The 22174-nt window shown below is 34.7% G+C and overlaps 1 protein-coding gene across 4 annotated transcripts in view; it reads left to right on the forward strand.

Moving 5' to 3' along the window:
- The window catches only part of VPS13C (vacuolar protein sorting 13 homolog C), a 214651-nt gene that overhangs the window by 38063 nt on the left and 154414 nt on the right, over positions 1-22174 (forward strand). For 2 of the 4 annotated variants that reach the window (XM_066342855.1, XM_066342851.1), the window contains exons 7-15: positions 8165-8230; positions 8511-8620; positions 11276-11335; positions 13961-14020; positions 15279-15359; positions 16314-16371; positions 18586-18713; positions 20597-20703; positions 21237-21408. In XM_066342855.1, coding sequence (XP_066198952.1) covers positions 8165-8230; positions 8511-8620; positions 11276-11335; positions 13961-14020; positions 15279-15359; positions 16314-16371; positions 18586-18713; positions 20597-20703; positions 21237-21408 — 842 coding nt within the window. The remainder of the gene's footprint in view (positions 1-8164; positions 8231-8510; positions 8621-11275; positions 11336-13960; positions 14021-15278; positions 15360-16313; positions 16372-18585; positions 18714-20596; positions 20704-21236; positions 21409-22174) is intronic. The other 2 variants (XM_066342853.1, XM_066342854.1) reach the window with 1 other exon arrangement.

A 22174-nucleotide genomic window follows, 5' to 3' on the forward strand; every position in this document is an offset into this window, starting at 1 on the left:
TTTTCTTCTTCTTTTTCTTTTTTCTTAGTCCCTTCACAGTTTTCATCCAGCCCTGCAATTCCCTCCCCTCTGCAGCTGATTTGTGAATGTTGAACCTAAATTGTATGCTTGTATAAATCCCACTCAATAATGGTATATGATCTTTTTAATGTATTACTGAATTTGGTTTGTTAATGTTCTATTGAAGATTTTTGTATCTGTGTTCATCAGGGATATTGGTCTGTAATTTTCTTTTTGTGGTGTCTTTAGTTTTGGTATCTCGGTAATGCTGGCTTTGTAAAATTAGTTTGGGAGCATATTGTTCTTTTACATTTTTAAAAATTCAAAACAATTTTTTTATTTATTCACTTTTAAATTATGAGAGAGAGAGAGAGAGAGAGAGGGGAGGAGCAGGAAGCATCAACTCCCATATGTGCCTTGGCCAGGCAAACTTGGGATTTTAAACTGGCGACCTTACATTTTTTTTCTTTTTATTCAGACAATTAAATTTAACGGGAATATTGGTCAACTAGAGTACATAGATTTTGGGCAAACATCTCTACATCATGTGGACAATTGGTTATGTTGTATACCCATCACCCAAAGAAATCATCCTCCATCACCTTATATTTGTCCCTCTTTGTGTCCCTCCCCCCTCCCCCTTTCCCTTAGTAACCACAGCACTCCTATTTATGTTTAGAGTCTCAGTTTTGTGTCCCACCTATGTATGGAATCATAGAGTTCTTAACTTTTTAAAATTTACTTATTTCACTCAGTATAATGTTATCAAGGTCCATCCATGTTGTCGTAAATGACACTATGCCATCGTTTTTTATGGCTGAGTAGTATTCCATAGTATATATGTACCACATCTTTTTTTTTTTTTTGTATATTTCTGAAGTTGGAAACGGGAGGCAGTCAGACAGACTCCTACATGCGCCCGACCGGGATCCACCCGGCACGCCCACCAGGAGGGGATGCTCTGCCCATCCGGGGGGTCGCTCTGTCACGACCAGAGCCACTCTAGCGCCTGGGGCAGAGGCCAAGGAGCCATCCCCAGTGCCCGGGCCATCATTTGCTCCAATGGAGCCTCGGCTGCAGGAGGGGAAGAGAGAGACAGAGAGGAAGGAGCGGGGGAGGGGTGGAGAAGCAGATGGGTGCCTCTCCTGTGTGCCCTGGCCGGGATTTGAACCTGGGACTTCCACACGCCAGGCCGACGCTCTACCACTGAGCCAACCGGCCAGGGCCTGTACCACATCTTCTTTATCCAATCATCTATTGAAGGGCACTTTGGTTGTTTCCATGTCTTGGCCATTGTGAATAATGCTGCGATGAACATGGGGTGAATATGTTTTTACGTACCAATGTTTTCGAGTTTGGGGGTATAACCCAGTAGAGGGATTGCTGGGTCATATAGTAATTCTATTCTTAATTTTTTTAGGAACTACCATACTTTCTTCCATAGTGGTTGTACTAATTTGCATTCCCACCAACAGTGAATGAGGGTTCCTTTTTCTCCACAGCCTCTCCAACACTTATTACATGTCTTGTTGATAATAGCTAATCTAACAGGTGTGAGGTGGTATCTCATTGTAGTTTTGATTTGCATTTCTCTAATAGCTAATGAAGATGAGCATCTTTTCATATATCTATTGGCCATTTGTATTTCTTCTTGGGAAAGGTGTCTGTTCATGTCCTCTCACCATTTTTTTATTGGATTGTTTGCTTTTTGTTGCTGATTTTTCTGAGTTCTTTATATATTTGTATATTAACCCCTTATCTGAGCTGTTATTTGCAAATATCTCTCATTTAGTTGGCTGGCTGTCTGTTTTGTTGTTGGTTTCTTTTGCTGTGCAGAAGCTTCTTAGTTTGATGTAGTCCCATTCATTTATCTTTGCCTTTACTTCCCTTGCCTTTCAAATTCATAAAATGTTCTCTATGGCCAAGGTCCATGAGTTTAATACCTATGTTCTCTTCTATGTAATTTATTGTTTCAGGTCTTATGTTTAGGTCTTTGATCCATTTTGAATTAATTTTTGTGCAAAAGGAAAAACTGTAGTCAAGTTTCACTCTTTTGCGTGTGACTTTACAATTTTCCTAGCACCATTTATTGAAGAGGCTTTCTTTTTTCCATTGTGTGTTTTTGGCTCCTTTATCAAAGGTGATTTGCCCATATATATGTGGTTTTATTTCTGGGCTCTCAATTCTGTTCCATTGTTCTGTGTGTCTATTTTTCTGCCAATACTATGCTGTTTTGATTTTCGTGGCTCTATAGTAGGGGTCCCCAAACTTTTTACACAGAGGGCCAGTTCACTGTCCCTCAGACCATTGGAGGGCCAGACTATAGAAAAAACTATGAACAAATCCCTGTGCACATTGCACACATCTTATTTTATTTTAAAGTAAAAAAACAAAATGGGAACAAATACAATATTCAAAATAAAGAACAAGTAAATTTAAATCAACAAACTGACCAGTATTTCAATAGGAACTATGGGCCTGCTTTTGGCTAATGAGATGGTCAATGTCCGGTTTTATATTTGTCACTGCTAGCTGTAACGTGATATGACGTGCTTCCGGAGCCCTGATGCATGTGTACCGTGTCATTGGAAGTAGTACTGTACGTGAGCGATGCTGCACTTTGCAGCCCCGACACATTCAGTACTCCTCTCACTGACCACCAATGAAAGAGGTGCCCCTTCCGGAAGTGTGGCGGGGGCCGGATAAATGGCCTCGGGGCCACATGCGGCCTGCAGGCCGTAGTTTGGGGACCCCTGCTCTATAGTATAATTTGAAGTCAGGTATTGTAATGCCTCAAGCTTTGTTTTTTTCCCCTTCAGGATTACTTTGGTTATTTGGGGTTTTTGATGGTTCCATATAAACCTTATGATTTTTTGTTTTATTTCTTTAAAAAATGACATTAGAATTTTGATGGAAATTGCATTAAATTTGTATATTGTTTTCAGTAATATGGACACTTTAACTATATTTATTCTTCCTATCCAAGAGCATGTGATATTTTCCATTTCATTGTGTCTTTTTAGATTTCTTTTAATAATGCTTTGTAGTTTTCAGTATATAGATCCTTTACCTCCTTTGTTATGTTTATTACTAGGTATTTCATTTTTTTTGTTGCAACTGTAAAAGAGATTATTTTTTTGAGTTCATTTTTTCAAATTTTGTTGGCATAATAAGAAAGCAATAGATTTTTGTATATTAATTTTGTATCCTGAGACCTTACTGTATTGGTTTATTGTTTCTATAATAATAGTCTTTCTGTGGAGCCTTTGGGATTTTGTATATACAGGATCATGTCATCTGCAAAACCTAAAACCTTTATTTCTTCTTTCCCAATATGAATGCCTTTTATTTCTTTCTCTTGTCTGATTACTCTGGCTAGAACTTTCAGCACCATGTTGAATAGGAGTGGAGAGAGTGGGCAGTCCTGTCTAAATCAGGAAAAGTTTTCAGTTTTTTATCATTTAGTATAATGTTAGCTGATGATTTGTTATATAAGGCCTTTATTACATTGAGGTATTTTCCTTCTATACCCATTTTATTGAGTGTTTAAAATAAACATAAAAGGATGTTGTATTTTATTGAATGCTTTTTCTGCACCTATTGATAGGATCATATGATTTTGTTCTTTGTTTTGTTGATATGGTGTATTACGTTAATCATTTTATGTATGTTTAACTATCCGTTGAACCATCCTTGTGCTTCTGAGATGAATCCCACTTGATGGTGATGTATTATTTTAATGTGTTGTTCTTATATTTTTAAAAAATTTTGAGCAAGATAGGTATTAAATCTTTGAATATTTGGCAGGCTTCACCAGTGAAGCTGTCTGTTCATGGACTTTTGTTTGTTGGAAGTTTTTGATTACTGATTCAATTTCTTTACTATCAGTAGTTTTATTCAGATTTTCATTTCTTCATGATTTAGTCTTAGAAGATTGTATGTTTTAGCATGGAGATACTTATGCCTTATTGTCCAGTTTTGTTGGATATTATTGAACGTTTCTGTAGTCTGCCATGGGCAGTGTTATCTACTCTTACTGTGATAACCTACCTCTAAGATACAACTGAATTCCAGTGGTCCATTTAAATATATAACAAAATCATTGGATAGCATTGTTAAGAAAACAGACAGAGGTTGCTATAAGGGAAAATCTAATTGTTTCAGAATTTCCCGTTTTTCGAGAAAGGTACATTTGCCTAGGTAAAAAAAATGAGACCTGGAATATTGATGATTTTGAAATGACAGTTTTGGATGATCTCTTCACTCAGTTGTCTAGAATTTAATGTGTACTTTATGATCCTTTCATCTTTTTACTTTATGTATTTGTTCTTATTTGATGTCATTTTTAAAATTCTAGAACCATGGTTCTCAAAATGTCAAAACTATTTTCATAATAATAAGGCATCATTTCATTTTTTTTTCAAATATACTGTGTTGACTTGGGTGCTGATGATGCAAAGGGAATGTTAGTAAAATTGCTGGCTGCCTTACCATGAATCAGGGCAGTGGCTCCAAACAGTACTGGTGGCCATGGTATTGTTGACTCCCATGCACTCACAAATAAAAACAAAATAAAACTAAACAACAACAAAAACTAATTTTACTTACGAATGACCTTGAAGAAGTAGGAAAATTTTTATAAACTTCAGCTCTTGAGGACGTATGTCTTTAATATTTCATGTCACAAAAGAGGAAGTATGCATAAAGTACTTACACACACTGAAGTGCCATAATTGTCTCAAGAAAGAGTGCTGTGTAGTTTGTACTGCCAGCTGAAGTGTACAGTAGGTGCTTTTTTCATTGAAAACCATTTTATTTGGAATGACTGACATACTATTCAGATTTGAGTGTTTGGTAGATGCTTTAGTAAAACAAGTGTAAGGAAAACAACTGACAATATTTGTTGCCGTGATAAGATTTGAATTTTTAAGCAAAGATTAGAATTATTGGGAAAGTTGTACTTGCCACCTTAAGCTTGGCAGCTTCCTAGTACTTAAAGACTTTTCTGATGAGATTGTTAGTGATGTTAACAAATGTGATTTTCTGATGAAATGACTCAACATTTGGACAATCTGCATCGTTTAATGAAGTAATATTTCCATATTACCAATGCATGATGAAGAATTAGGCATGTGTAAAAGTCAATTAAAAGTGCAAAATAGACCAATTTATTTTCATTTGGATAAAATATTTATTGATAGAGTTTCATGTTCTAAGATGAAATTAACCTTTAAGAAGCTACCATATGTTGAGTTTGGGTGGCTGTGACAAGATGTTTCTCCCTGTTAGTTTTACGTATCTGTCATTAGATCAGATTTTCTTCATATGCTTCAATCTAAACAGCTTATCTCACCAGATCAAAGGCAGAAGCATATATACAAATCCAGTTGTTTTCTACTAAGCCAGATAGTAAAGAGATCTGTAAAACTTGTCATTTTCCTGACTACAACTTTTTGTTTGAAAAATATAGTTCCTTTTCATAAAAATATGTTACCTATACTTTCATGTGATGGTTTTTAAAAATAAATTAATAAATATTTTAAAAATTTCTCAGTTTTGATTTCCAATATGGAAATATCAGTATTTGGAATCCATACCAATTAAAATATCTTTAAGGTTCTCAAATTTTATGTGTGTTAAGGGGGCCCTGAGACCAAAATATTTGAGATCTCCTTTGAGTGATTGAGAATCATAAATTTGCCTGACCTGTGATGGCACAGTGGGTAAGTTGTTGACCTGAAACTGAGGTTGCCAGTTTGAAACCCCAGGCTTGGCCGGTCAAGGCACATTTGGGAGTTGATGCTTCCTGCTTGCTTCCCCCTTCTCTCTCTCTCTCTTCCTCTCCCCTCTCTAGAACGAAGGAATAAAATCTTTAAAAAAAATCATAAGTTTAATATTTATCATATTAAATAGAATCTTTAAAGAACTATGTAGCACTCAGATTAAGTTTTGAAACTATTTGGAGAAATTTAAACGTCGTGCATTTAACATTGAGATTAAAGGCAGAAGATGATGCTAGAACAAATGTGAAGTCAGAAGTATACTAGGGAGGTCAGGTGAGAAGAAGGAGTTACGAGAGAATTTAAACCCAGTCGGAGGAACCTCTCTCTCTGAGAGCAGTTCTAGCCACGTGGCATGATTTTCAGGCTACTCCGCCTTTCCTTCTTTTTTCTTTTCAAATGGCATTATTTCTTTGAGAACTCAGTCTTTTTCTAAATGCTTTATTTATGAATGAAAAAGATTTAGGGAAGAAGAAATACTGGTAATAACGAAGTCCAGATTCTGTTCTATATTTATTAAATGTTTCTTCTGGAAACTAAGGGTTTTATTCTGTAATACAGAATTTGGTTCTTAGTTTTTGTATTGGAAGGACAATTTGCTTTCAAATGTCGAGGAAGAACAAATTTAAAATTTCAAACTAAATATTATGTACATTCTCTCAACTCTATATATAACATTATGTGGGCTTATATATTTTATAGTAATGTTCAGATGTGCTTTTTTTGATTCATTTAATTTTTATTTTATTTTTTATTTTATTTCTATTTTTTGTATTTTTCTGAAGCTGGAAACGGGGAGGCGGTCAGACAGACTCCCGCATGCGCCCGACCGGGAGAGGGGGAGGGGTGGAGAAGCAGATGGGCGCTTCTCCTGTGTGCTCTGGTCGGGAATCGAACCCGGGACTCCTGCACGCCAGGCCGATGCTCTACCACTGAGCCAACCGGCCAGGGCCATTTAAACAGTTATATGTTCTGTGCCCAGATATTAGGATAATTTCTGTCCTAATGAAGTCTGATGGCAAGACAGTTGTGCAGACACTTCAAATATGATGTGATCTAGTGTTGGAAGTCTGGTGTAGGGGTAGGTGGCCTGGAGATGCTTAGAAGTGTTAAAGAAAGCTGCACTTAGGCAGTAGTACTGGATCTGAGATTTGGAAGCCCCCTGAGAGTTTGCCTAGTGAAGATCTTCAGGGAGGGCACAGGGAATAACACATGTAGAGGCATTAGGCATTGAAAACTTTTGTCTTGGCAGTGGCCAGGTAGCTCAGTTGGTTAGAGCATTGTCCCGAAATAGCAATGTTGGGGATTCAATCCCTGGTCAAGAAACAATCAAGGAATGCATAAATAAGTAGAACAACAAGTCAATGTTTTCTTCTCACTCTCTTTTTCTCTCTTCTCTCTAACATCAATAGATAAAGTAAAAAACGTTTTACCTTGTCTTGGAAAGTATGAATAGTATTTCTAAAGTATCCAGTGCAAGGATGAGTGGCAGGAGATAGAACTGGACAGGGAGATGGATGGGGTCAGGTCATGACAGGACTTTTGTGTCATTCAAACACTTGATTTTATTTGGAAGGCTGCAGAGAGCCTTTAAAAGAATTTTGAGCTGGGTATTTACAAGTTGTGAATAGTGTTTTAGAAGGTAACAGTTTGGTAGTAGTATGGAAGGATGTTTAGTAGAAGTGGAGGGAACACTGGAGGTTGGGGAGACCATACAGAGTCTGCCTCTAGAGGACAGAGGAGAGGTGATGTCTAGTTGAATGTAGAGATTTATAATTTGGATAAGAAATCTCATAATGGGTAATGCCGTAAAGTGAAGCAGTGCCAAATAAAAGAAGATTAAGTTTTAAAGAAATTAATCCAGTTTCAGTGTACAATTCAGTGTAAATTTTTCCCCCTTTTTGTATTTATATCATTAAGTCATTAAAGGATTTTTCTTTTGAAGTATATAGCATTTGGAAAAAGTCATCATCGACAGCCTACCCATTCATTACATTTGTATCTCTTTGTTCCTATCACATTTATCAAAACTTTTATCTGAAAGTTTTCTATCCTGCCATTATTACATTTCCGATATTTTGGTAACATTGAAATTAAACTTAAACTTGAGGTTGTCAAGATACATAAATATTATAAAGTGTATTGTGTACGGATATTTTATCCAATTTTCCTATAATTGTACCTGCCAAGTAGTTTTCTAGATTAAAGAAGGTTATTCTAGACTAAAGGTTTGTAAATCTGAAATAATAGGTCAGCTTAGAATAAAATAAGTTGAATTGTACCAAAAATTGCTGTTAGGAAGAATTCTCTTGTTTTCTTTTCTGTCCTCTAGTCTGCTAACTTGAATTTTATCCTTTTCTCACTAAAATGCTTCCACTGAGAAGGACGTAAGCGTAAAAAGCACAAAAAACATTTTAAGAAACCTTTTAAAGGTCTTGATCGCTCAAAAGGTAGGTAAAAATAGTTTTTATGCCATGTGTTATTTATACACATTGCCACTTAATTTCTGTCTTCGAAGGTAAAATGAATGTTAGATTACAGTATAACTTCAAAAATAAATTTTAAGTTGAAAATGCACATTAAAATCTAAAATAAATCTATAATAAAACAAGGACTCTAGAAAAGGCTGTGATTGTCCTTGATATAGTACCTTAGCTATTCTTTGGTACTTGAATATGAGGTTTAAGAGAATTTCAACTCTTGAGCTTGTATTTTTCTATTTTTTTGTAGATAAACCAAAAGAAGCCAAAAAGGATACATTTTTGGAGAAATTGGCAACTCAAGTAATTAAAAATGTACAAGTAAAAATCACAGACATTCACATTAAATATGAAGATGATGTAAGTAATTTTAGGTTCCTTGGGTTAAGTTAGTAATTAAATGTATTTTATGTTAATTTTGATATGTCCTATCCAGTTTTATTTTTTTATTTATTTGTACCGTTTTAAATCTAAGATTGATTTTTTTTTTCTGATGAGTACACTACCATTTATCCTTTCCTGTGTTATTTTTCATGGGACATTTATGAGTATAAACATATAATAAAGCCACAATATGTTCCTTTTTAAAGCCAATATAAGAGATTTTCACATTGTCTTCTGTATTTCTTTTGAATTTGTTTAATGCCTTAACACTTATACTACTGTAACTTTATGGAACTAATTTTTTTATAATGACAACAATATTATTCCAAGATGTAATAAAATATCAATTATAATTGTAATTAGTAGAGAGAGGACTAAAACTGAGGTCACTTGCTTGCTAGTTTAGTTCCATCCTCTTTATGTTCCATGAAGTTGGATTGAACAGCCACAGCTAACCAAATGTTTAATACAGATTAAGAATTGTTTTACTGACTTTATTAATTGATTTATTGGTTTTATTAATTTTAGTTAAAGTATAATATATTGCTTTGTTTTAAAGTTTGAAACATATGTAAGAAACCTTGAATTTTTTTATTTACCTTAGGAAACTTGAAATGTTTATTTTCTCTAAAATTGAGTTTGCATTCTTTTTTCTGTTTTTAATTTGGATTGAATTAAAGCAATACTGACATATATAGAATTTATTTTCCTTTTCTGATAAATTTATTATGTAACCTAATGTTCAGTAAGACACTTGGAATTTTTCAAGCTATACTATCTTGAACTTATATTGACTATCTTTTGGCTTTAGTGTAGTAATTAAACTGAATTTTGTTTTCAAATAAATGTTTTTTAAAAAATCTAACTACTCATCAGTGCCCTTGCTTAAAAGAAATTTAGGAAGATAAAATCTAGTCAACACATGGAAGTGAGAGAATTCTTAAAATTAATGGCATATTGATGAATTAGAACTTCAGTTTGAACTCAAACTAAGCTTTTTTACTGAGCAAGTACAATTGGAAAAGTATAATATTTCGCTCTCTTTGATGAAAAGAAATCAAAGATGCATAAGAGTGGGATAAATAACATGTTTAAATTGATGTCAGTGATAAAATATATTAAAATAATATAAAAGGAAAATAATTAAAAAATACAAAGGAATTTTCATTGTAGCATTTGTCTTTTAATGTGGTTACCTTAATTGTATCTAGAAAGATAATGAAAAATATAAGAAGTGTGGGAGAGAAAGTATAATTTATCATAAAGATGCTCACTAGATGATGGTAATTTATGGGTTGTACATTGGCAGCTGAGGAGTTGTGTGTTTTTTTTAAGGTCTTTCTGATTAGTTGCAAGTTATTCTGAGGTAGTTATGGGTGTAAAGATGAGTGTGGGAGTAGAGGAAAATATGTTGTCACAATCACAATATCTCTGATATTAAAAAACAAAGCTCTAAAAGGTATTTGTACTTTTCAGCTATACCAGATCCTGCATATTTCCTATTTGAGAAGGGTTTTTTGTCTAAAGTCATTGTTGGATGATTTAGAACATAATGTTTTTTCTCCTCTCTAGTTTCTGTCACAACCAAAAACTATGACTTCTGAACATCTTTAAGATGTCTAAAACATGACATTGTACATATTGTGGTACAGTTTAAACACATTGCATTCTTTCTTCTTATTTTAATTAGCTTTAAGTTTGGATTGAATGCTACAGTGAAGATTCCTTTGTATTTTAAAATTATTTTCCTTTTATATTATTTTAAAACATTTTGTCACTGGCATCAATTTAAACATATACATGTTATTTATCCCACTCTTATGCATCTTTGATTTCTTTTCATTAAAGAGAGCGAAATACTATTCTTTTTCAATTGTACTTGCTCAGTGAAAAAGCTTAGTTTAAGTTCAAACTGAAGTTCTCATTCATTAATATGCCGTTAATTTTAAGAATAATTCTCTCACTTCCATGATGTGTTGACTAGATTTTATTTTCTTAAATTTCTTTTAAACAAGGGTACTGATGAGTAGTTAGATTTTTTAAAAAACATTTATTTGAAAACAACATTCAGTTTAATTACTGCTAATTATCAGGAAAGGAAAATTTAATTTAGGCAGATTTGGGATTAAGAGCCAAGGGAAATGAAATATTAAGAATCTTGGGCATTTCCTTACAAAGGACATTTTTGAAGTATGAAGGAAATTAAAGCTTAAAGAGAGTTCACATTTCTAAGTGTGAAAATCTTAAATATTTCAAAAATATTTAGTGGTGGTGGTTTTATCTGTGAAACTTTGTTTTACTTATCTTTGCAGAACATCTTTCATGTTATACACAAAGAGACTCCCTTTTTAACTGTCTAGACAGGAATTATTTTAGTTGTGGTATGGAGTCTTCTCACTTCCATTAAGAAAAGAGTTTCATTGGGAAGAAAGTATATTAGGGTCATGCCTACAAAATATGGATAATCCTAGCCATATTATTACCTTTCTCTTCTTTTTTTCCCCACAGATCTACTTGGTTTGTGAGACTTATTTATAAACTAATTGCCCTGTGTTGCCTATTGTAAAGAGTTGAGCATGGATTCATCCTTACTGTCAGTGTATTTTAATGCCACCTTTTCTTCTTTGATAGGTTACTGATCCAAAGCGGCCTCTTTCGTTTGGTGTCACACTGGGAGAACTTAGTCTTTTGGTAATGTTGGACGTACTTTAAAAATATGGACATGTAAAATAATATTCCCAAGGCAGGGTGTGAATTGCCAAGATCAGCTGTTGCTACAAATAGCTATTTATTTTTATGTATAATTTTTCTACAATTTTAATAGAAGTTCAAAATTTTAAATGGTATTATATTCTCTATTTTGATTTGTCTTTGAATTCAAAAAATAATTCAAATATCAATATGAAATATTCTGCAAGAATTAAACGCTGTCTCTTAAACATGTGGGGAAGTAGAGGAAGATAAATTTCTATAGAGTCATGTTCTCATTCTTGGTTAGGTAAATGGAATTTCCAAATTATATGTGTGCATATGTTTATATGTACATGTATATGTATTATACTGAGATGTATATAAGTAATTTATTTTGGTTAAATATTTTAAAATGCAGTTTGGTTTTTCTCTTAAAGGTAAGGATAGAGAGTGTATATATCCAGGTTAGACATTTTTTTCCCCTGAAATGGACATCTAAGTGGTAGGAAACATTTTAAAGTTAAGGACAGTGAACAGTAAATCATACTGGGTACATGTTTGCCTGATGATTAGTTATATCATAGGACCTTAGTAGAGAAAGAAGAGGAAAAAAATGAAAGAGAAGTGGATTGCCAGAGAAACAGAAAAAGGACATGTTTATATGGAGGCCTTAGGAGGGACACATTCATTACAGAGAAGTAGAGATATATACTGAGTTGAAGACCAAAGCAGAAACATAAAAGAAAAAGAACTAGAGAAATGACAAAGGAGTCAGAAAGCTAGTGTTTAATGATACTGTTTGTCCTCTGCATGTTCCCCAAATGAATTTGAAGTAGCTTTTGATAAAGAATAATACTTTTAAAGAGACTAGAATCTGGATTCTGAAAGATAGATGTTTGTCCCAGAAATTTTAGACCAACATTAGTCATAAGTGAGCATAGTATTAAACATTGAGCTTCTAGCAGACAAAACAAAAAATACAAAATAGCCAAATACCTGCTATTGACTGATTATAGGCATACTACTGCATAAGAATGATGCCTAACTTTCTTTGTGTGTGCTGTTCTTGGATTCTCTGTATCTTTGCTCAGACTCTTTATACTGTTCTTGTTGTCTGTGTGATGCTCTTCTCTTTGCCTGGCAATTCTATTCAGGTTTCAATACTAGTATGAGATACTACCTTGTCTTCTTTCTCATCCCTTTTTTACTTCCCTGTTAGAATTTATCATTCTTTCTTTTATGCTCCTTATTATGCTTTATCAAAGCACCTATAACATTACTGTACTGGTTACCATGTTGGTATCCTGTTATAACATTCATTCATTCACTGATGCAATATAAAATACAGTACTACTAGAATATATTATAGTATCTACATTTTAGAGTTTTTGTGATGATTAAATGAGATCATTTGTGTAAAACACTTTGCCATGTTCAATTGTTTCCTGTTTCAATTACTACAGTGACTGTTGTAACAGCAGCAAACTTATCCCCTTTTGTATCCATACCATTCCTTTCTATTGTCTTTTCAATTATAATTGAACTCTCTAAGGTAATCTTCCCACCTTTGATCTAGATCCTTTTTCCCCCCTGTGTCCTCTGGAGCCTCTCCTATCCCCCTTCCTTCCTTCTTTCCATCAATTTCTTCTCTTCCTAAATCTTCAACTCCCCACTCCGTCCTTCCACCCAGCCCCTTTTTGTAAGCCTTTAAATACATTCAAATCTCTCCTTTACAACAAAATTAAAAAACCTGTTCTTAACCGTCTCCCACTCTACCTAGGCCCCATTTAACTACCTGTGTTCCCTTACTCCTCTTTCTAAGGAAACTTTTAGAGATAATTATCTGCCTTTGCTGCCTTTCTTTCCTTGCTTTCCGCTGTACATACTCTGACTCTTCTACTCCCCTAAAACTGTTCTTAATAAATTCATCAATAACACCCTGGCTGCTAAATAAGTTTAATTAATTAATTAAAAATATTTCCCAAGGTTTATCCATGTTGGTTCTTTTAAGTTTTAATTATTTATTCATTTAGAGAGAGGAGAAAGAGAGAAAGAGAGAGAGAAGGGGGAAGAGTAGGAAGCATCAACTCCCATACGTGCCTTGACCGGACAAGCTCAGGGTTTCAAACCGGTGACCTCATCATTCCAGGTCGACTCTATCCAGTGCACCACCACAGATCAAATAAGTTTAATTTAGTTTATTTTATGGCAACATTTGGCATTGTTGACCATGCTGACTTTCTGAAAACATGGTCATGCTATGATTTCCATATTCACCTGCTTTTCTTCCTACTTTGCCATAATTAATTTTTTAAAGAGAATGTGGACCTTTTTTTGTAGCTTCTAGGCAAGCTCTGTTTTATTCATACCCAATTCAGTCTATACTTCAAACACATAGTAGCTCAATAAATATTTTCTGGGTGAAGGAACTTATTTAATTTAGTACCTCCTCAATTTTATTTTCACTATTATTCCTTTGGTTTTTGTTATAAAGATCTGTAAGGAAACAGACTACTAACAGTAATGAACATTTCTTCCTAAGTTTACAAGGTTACAGTTTACAAATAGAGTACTATTTTGAGATCTATATACTTCATTTCACATTTAATTCTCTTTTTCTTTTAGACTGCAAATGAACACTGGACTCCATGCATATTAAATGAAGCAGAAAAAATTATATACAAGGTATTAGACTAGGTTAAAATTTTTTGATTTTTCTAGGTACAAACACTTATTTTCTAAAAGAAACCTGATGGAACAGAATGTAGCATTGCAGTGTGAGTTAAATGTGTAGGATCCGGTTTTGGCAATGGTATTTACTATGAAAATTCTTACCTATTTTGAGCTGTAGGTTCTTCACCTAGCATACCAAAAACCTGGATGAAATGAACCTAGCCCCGATTTTATTTTCTGCAGCATTAGATAATTGAGATCTTACTAGATTTGTAGAAAAATAGTCGCTGGTCAAGTGAAACTACTGAATAAAGTATTAAGCTGTACATAGTTGAGCAGGTGCATTTCATTTTGTTTTAAACTATAGAATGTCACAATACTTTAAATATGATAATAAACATTGTGATTATTTAAGAGGGTTATTTAGCATGTAGCTTTCCCCACCTTGTTGATTATAGAATCCTTTTCCCTCACTCCTTTTTCAAAACAGCCATTTGTATCCAACTGGAGGAATCATATCTTTTTTGTTCAGCAGAACACATGCAGGATCTGTGTACTCAATACTAAATTCTCAAAACATATTTTATAATTGAATAAATGAATTCACTGAGAAATGGTGTTTCCAAAAGCACAATTTAGCTTCTGCTAGAAGCTAGATTGATAATAAAGACTATGAATAACATACATATATTCCCCCCATTTTTTTTTTTTTTTTGTATTTTTCTGAAGTTGGAAACGGGGAGGCAGTCAGATAGACTCCCGCATGCACCCGACCGGGATCCACCCGGCATGCCCACCAGGGGGCAATGCTCTGCCCATCTGGGGCGTCGCTCTGTTGCAACCAGAGCCATTCTAGCGCCTGAGGCAGAGGCCATGGGGCCATCCTCAGTGCCCGGGCCAACTTTGCTCCAATGGAGCGTTGGCTGCAGGAGGGGAAGAGAGAGACAAAGAGGAAGGAGGGGGGAGGGGTGAAGAAGCAGATGGGCGCCTCTCCTGTGTGCCCTGGCCGGGAATTGAACCCAGGACTCCTGCACGCCAGGCCAAGGCTCTACCACTGAGCCAACTGCCCCCCCCCCAATTTTACACTTGATCTTAGCCAAATGGCTGAGAAGCAATTATTTTCCCCATTTTTGCATTATTTCTCTTTCTTTATAAGTTCAAAATGGCAATTGGATAATTTTGGAAATCTGAACATGAGAATATTCTTTTAATAATTGATTATAATTTTAGTGTGTCAATTGCTTGATCTCTTTCAATTTTTCTCTTATAGCTTATCCGACTTGATAGCCTTAGTGCCTACTGGAATGTAAACTGCGGCATGTCTTACCAGGGATCCAGGGAACAGATCTTGGTAATTTCTGTTTTCTTGGATGAGCTAACTGCACTCACTAAATTTAACATCAGGGATTCTTAATGAGGACAGCGTATCAGTCTTTTGCTAAAGTTGTATATAATTAAATCAAAAGTTGTGAAACACAATTTTTGGTTTCCAGTCTGTCTTTTTAAAAAACACTTTTGTGTTTGAAGATCTTTGTGAAATCCTTCACTAGATAGTGTTATGAGAACCTATACTGTTAAATCAAAACTGCACTTCTGGTTTTTTACACTCTCATTTTGATACTATCCAGTTACATTGTGGGGTTTCATAAGAGAATGATTATTTGAGTATTGTAAAGAAAGATACCTTTCAGATCTAGAAAGTATATTCATAGCAGTGTTTTCTGCATTTGTGATAATAATTTCTTAAATAGTGAAAGAGTAATTTAACTTCAGTGTGCCAAATCAGTCTTAGTCATGTTTATTTATTTTGGGAAGAAAAGAATAGTTGAATTTTGAAGCTGAATTAATTCTAAGATTTTTATCTCTATTTCTTAGATACTATAATAGAAATAATTTGATTTTGTCTAGAAATTGTTTGAGATCTCAGTTCATGAAGGATTAGATAGATAATATGTTTTTGAAGTCAGTGTTACAGTGTTTCTGTATACTTAGAATTAAATTTTTTTTCTTTTTTCTTTTAAAGAAATATATCTATAAATAATATTTAGTGTTTAAGTGGGTTACTAATGGGAACACAATGTTATAATGCTTCTAGATATTTAGAAATTTAAAAATTATCTACTTCTATATTTTATTCTAAAGAAATATACCAGTAAATAATGTTCAGTTTTTAAAAATGGAATTCTAGTTAAAAAGAGGGAAATAAAGGTAGTGATATAAGACCAAGTTTTGTTTTGTTTTATTTTTTGGTATGTGTGTCTGAATATTATTTAAGATTTTTATGTAATTCAAGTATTTTGTTTAGGATAATCTGAAAAGTGAAATTCTTACAAGTAATGATATGCCCCCAAACCATCAATACAGTAAGTAATGGTAAAAGTTTATTTCATGTTGTAGGTAGCCTGCAATTAAATATTTTAATATGCTTTTTCTGATAAACTTACTTTGACACAGAGGAAGTGTTAATTTTATGACTTAATTTTATGATATAGCATTTTGGATTGTAACTAATTAGGAATAGGATATAACACATACACTGCTAAAGAGTAAGAGAGAGGACAATGTGGCTATAGCTCACTCTCAAACAGCTAACCCCCCTTGACCTCCATATTTCCTTCTTACCTGGTTATCATCTTCTTTGTTTTAGGAATTAGGTTTCCTTTGCTTTGCTTAATAACGAATTCTCCGAGATCTTGGTATTCAGGTCACCCCTAGCATATTGCTTTTGCAGTATTAAGTCAAATCAACCATGTTAGAGATTTTTTTTTTTTAATTCAGTGAGATGAGGGGAGGCAGAAAAAACTCCCACATGCGCCTGTACCGGGATCCACCTGACAAGTTCAATAGGGGGCCAAGCCCTGCCCATCTGGGGTGTTGCTCTGTTGCTCAGTGTCTGAGCTTTTCTTAGTGCCTGAGGTGGCGACCATGGAGCCATCCTAAATGCCTGGGCCAACTTGCTTCAATCAGGCCATGGCTGCAGGAGGGTGAGAAGGAGAAAGAGAAGCGGAGAGGGGGAGGGGTGGAGAAGCAGATGGGAGCTTCTCCTTTGTGCCCTGACCGGGAATCGAACCCAGAACATCTACATGCTGGGTTGATGCTCTACCACTGAGCCAACCAGCTAGGGCCATGTTAGAGAATTTTTTAAGTGAGCTTTTCTAGGCAGCCTTGCCTCTTCTTATTTTTAACTAGAGCTCTAACAAATCTGTCTGCTTTTTTGTCTCATCTGTTTTCTCCTTTCTATTTATTCTAAAGAAACTGTTGTTTTGCTTATATTTAGTATTCCCCTTTATGTTCATTCTCAAATTTTATACCCATGTTCTTTTGTATTCCATATTACTCTATTTCACTATTTTTTCTTCATCCCCTTTTATAGCTGATGGCCATTATATGAGAGTTGGCACTTTTTCCTTCCTTATGTTTATTGTCGTTTCTATTTAATGATGACAGCTTTCACATGCTGCTAGTTTGGGAGAGCATTTTTACTTTTGAATGAACTAGTTCAGAATATTCTACAACTTTATTCTTAGACATCTTTCACTTATAAATAGCCCTGAAATTAGTTAGTTTTATGCTATCATACAAACTGTAAATACCATAGAAGGTATCACAATTTACATAATTTTAATACTATTTAAGTTAAAATTGATCACTTTACTTTATCTTCCCTCATACACCTTTCATACTATGTCTCAACTCCAAGAATATTATTTTTTTAGTTTAAGTATATATACAATGATCGTTTTGAAAATTGTAAAGTAGCAAACAATTTTTTTTCTGGATAATATGAATTTTATTCTTCCTAAATTCTGCTGGTGATTAAATAAGACAGAAATTAGTCAAATTTTGTTTCCTGCTTTTTATTAGTATTTTAAATAAATAGTAAAATCATTATGTGTCTTGTAGCAAGGAAGAGAAGCCTAATTTTACACAGTATGAATTACCAAAAGTAGGTTGTATTTTGTACATTTCTTAGAAGCATGGGACCCCATTTCCTTTTTGGGGATTCTACTTTAATCATTGAGCTTGACATCTGGTATTACACAGATAAATAGATACTTAAAATTTTTTTGGTAGTAATTTATTTTTTATTTTATTTTATTTTTTATTTTTTTGAAGTGAGAAGCAGGGAGGCAGACAGATTCCCACATGCGCCTGACCAGGATCCACCTGGCATGCCCACTAGGGGGTGATGCTCTGCCCATCTGGGGTGTTGCTTCTTTGTAACCAGAGCCATTCTAGCACCTGAGGCAGAGGCCATGGAGCTGTCCTCAGCGCCTGGGCCAACTTTGCTCCAGTGGAGCCTTGCTGAGGGAGGGGAAGAGAGAGATAGAAAGGAGAGGGGAAGGGTGGAGAAGCAGTTGGGGTGCTTCTTCTATGTGCCCTGACCGGGAATGGCTGGACTTCCACATGGCTGGTTGACGCTCTACCACTGAGCCAGCTGACCAGGGCCTGGTAGTTATTTTTTTAAACATATTTTTGATTATTTTTTTAAGAGTAACAGTGTTCTTATAATTATTTACAGTTGTTCATATGTAAGAGCATATAAAGGTGTCTTACTTCTTTTAATGTGTTACCAGTTTTCCAGCCAATATCAGCCTCTGCAAAACTCTACATGAATCCATATGCAGAAACAGAACTCAAGACTCCCAAACTTGATTGGAACATAGAAGTACAAAATATTGCTATTCAACTGACCAAACCTCAGGTATGACTCAGTTGGATATTTCTAACTTTGATTAGCCTTGAATCTTGACTGCTTTTGTTCTTTGTGATTATTCCTTCTCCAGTGTTCTGATGGTTCTTTTGGTTTGTTATGTTGAGATTTTGCTCCTTATAAACAGATATACTATACAGATTTTTAAAAAGAATATATGTATCAAATTTTATCAATAATATTATTTTATCAAATATTTTCCTTATTGGCAGAGAACTTACCAAAATTATAATGATTGACATTATTTCCATTTAATTTCCAATTGCAGATTGAGATTTTATGTTCTTTTCTTCCTCAGATTTTTAGTAGGCACTCTTATGTTAAATATTATCTACTTAGTTTTTAGAACAGCTATGTTGGCAGCATTTTTTCCCCCATTTGTTTCTCAGGTTCGGTTCTATGTCCGGGGAGTTTGGATAACAGACCTCGGGAGCTAGAAGTGAAAGGAGGACAGGGATTTAACTAGTTGTGCTTGTAGCCCAGTACAATGAAAATATAAGTTATATATATGTAACTTTAAATTTTCTGGCATCTACATTAGCAAATTAAAAAGAAACGGTGAAATTAATTAATAATAGTAAAATCATTAGCAATTTACTTGTCTAGAACAGGGGTCCCCGAACTACGGCCCATGGCGGCCATTTATCCGGCCCCTGCCACACTTCCGGAAGGGGCACCTCTTTCATTGGTGGTCAGTGAGAGGGTGCTCCTGGAGTACTATATGTGGCGGCGTCCCAGAGGGCTGCGTTGCTCACGTACAGTACTACTTCCGGTGACGCGGGACACACACCTCACAGCTCTAGAAGCGCGTCATATCACTTGTTACGGCTAGCAGTGACAAATATGGAATCAGACATTGACCATCTCATTAGCCAAAAGCAGGCCCATAGTTCCCATTGAAATACTGGTCAGGGCCCTGGCCGGTTGGCTCAGCGGTAGAGCGTCGGCCTGGCGTGTGGGGAACCCGTGTTCGATTCCCGGCCAGGGCACATAGGAGAAGCGCCCATTTGCTTCTCCACCCCCCCCCCTCCTTCCTCTCTGTCTCTCTCTTCCCCTCCCACAGCCAAGGCTCCATTGGAGCAAAGATGGCCCGGGCGCTGGGGATGGCTCCTTGGCCTCTGCCCCAGGCGCTAGAGTGGCTCTGGTTGTGGCAAAGCGATGCCCCGGAGGGGTAGAGCATCGCCCCCTGGTGGGCAGAGCGTCCCCCCTGGTGGGCGTGCCGGGTGGATCCCGGTCGGGCGCATGTGGGAGTCTGACTGTCTCTCCCCGTTTCCAGCTTAAAGAAAAAAAAAAAAAAAAAAAAAGAAATACTGGTCAGTTTGGTGATTTAAATTTACTTGTTCTTTATTTTAAATATTATATTTGTTCCTGTTTTGTTTTTTTTACTTTAAAATAAGATATGTGCAGTGTGCATAGGGATTTGTTCATAGTTTTTTTTATAGTCCGGCCCTCCAATGGTCTGAGGGACAGTGAACTGGCCCCCTGTGTAAAAAGTTTGGGGACCCCTGGTCTAGAATATTACCATTTTAACATGTAATTAATATAAAAATTAAGATATTTTATATCCTTTCTTTTACTTGTCTTTGAAATCTGAGGTATATCTTACATGTAGAATACATTTAAGTTCAGACTATTCACATGTTAAGTGCTGAATAGTCATATGGTAACAACCCTTAGGTAGAAATGCATTATAAAAAATAGAAGCTAGACTTCCTCTTTCTTTATCTTACAGTCATGTTACGTGTGTGTGTTTTCCTTTATTTGAGGTATTTACTAGGTATTTACCGATTTGTCGTATTGGTGGTTGGATGTGAGCTTCAGTAGCTTTATATTGCTTTAATATTTATGTGTGCAATTTCTTTTTGTTTTAATAGTACTTAAGTATGATTGACCTTTTGGAGTCAGTGGATTACATGGTTAGAAATGTTCCTTACAGGAAATATAAACCTTATTTACCACTTCATACCAATGGTCGACAATGGTAAGTTAGAATTTTTTTTTTTTTTAATAAGAAACATATAATCATAGAGTTAGGAACTCTCAGATTCAAGTTACTTTAAAGCCTTATAATGAAGCCACTTTTTTCTTTTTCATAAACATGAGAGGGGTATCTTTTATATTCTCTCCTTGTTACTATTTTTCATAAACATATTTATTTATACTTCTGCTCCCAGATTATTTCTAAATTCTTAGTATTCAAGACTTTTTAAGTTTTTGGTCTTACATTTGTCATCCATGTGGTCTCAATGTTATAACCATATTGGATATTACTAATTTTGCACAGCATGTCATTTAGTGTCTTTATGATTTTGCTTTGATCAACACTCTTCCTGCAGTGATTTGTTCATTTCATAATCTATTTAAGTCAGAGAATTGTATTGTGGAATTGAAATCGTATTGCTGTGCTCTAATAGGAAGGCACCTAACAAAAAGTATTCTAACAAATCAAAGCTATTTTTCTGCCTCTTCTTAAACCTTTATGTTCAGATGAGCATTAAAAAATTTGATTTGCAGGTGGAAATATGCAATTGATTCTGTTCTTGAAGTTCATATAAGAAGGTACACACAGATGTGGTCATGGAGTAACATAAAAAAGCACAGGCAGTTGCTCAAGAGTTATAAAAGTGCCTACAAAAACAAGTTAACCCAGGCTAAAGTCCCAGAAGAAATACAGAAACAAATTCAGGTATATCTTGCATATATCAGTAAAAGGTATTATTTGTTAAATTATCTTTTAATGTTAATTCTTTTAAATTTAATTTAAATTAAAATATAATTTTAGAAAGAATAGGGCTGATCTCTTTTTGAGAGAATTTTATGGGAAAATGCACAGTATTTTTTCCAATTTTTTTTCTCCTTTAAAAGAAACCTTTTCCCACCTATCCTAAGATAAAATGAGGTTACTATAAACTATTTGGAGAAATATATTTGGTATTTTTAATAATGTTTAGAAAATCATTATCAGAGCTATTTATTATTAGCCAGATATATATTTAAGGTTTGTGAGTGGCTTTTAAAAAAGAGTTCAAAGTATCATTTATAAAAAACAGCTCTTATTCTCAAGATAAGAGGAGTCCTATTTACCCCCTTTTGAAATACAGAAAAACACCACACTGAATATGTAATTTGCTTGATATTATCTGATCCTGATTATATAACTTTCTGCCACAAATTCATAATGCAGATAATTGAATTCCTGTTATAATGAAGTATATGACAGTCACTAGTATTATATATTAGAAAAGGCATCAAGTTTCTTACAGCTCAGGTCTCATGTTCTCTTGTATAAAATGGAAACAGTATCTGTTTTACAGAGTTGTGAGATGTGTGTGAGAGAAAACAGAGCACCTGACATGCAGGTCACTAGAATATGTTAGAGTCCTCTTACATACTTTCATGTAGATCCCCCAAATCAATTTCTACTTTAGATTACTTGCAATTTACAGAATATT

Source organism: Saccopteryx leptura, chromosome 6 (assembly GCF_036850995.1).
Source record: "Saccopteryx leptura isolate mSacLep1 chromosome 6, mSacLep1_pri_phased_curated, whole genome shotgun sequence".
NCBI lineage: Eukaryota > Metazoa > Chordata > Mammalia > Chiroptera > Emballonuridae > Saccopteryx > Saccopteryx leptura.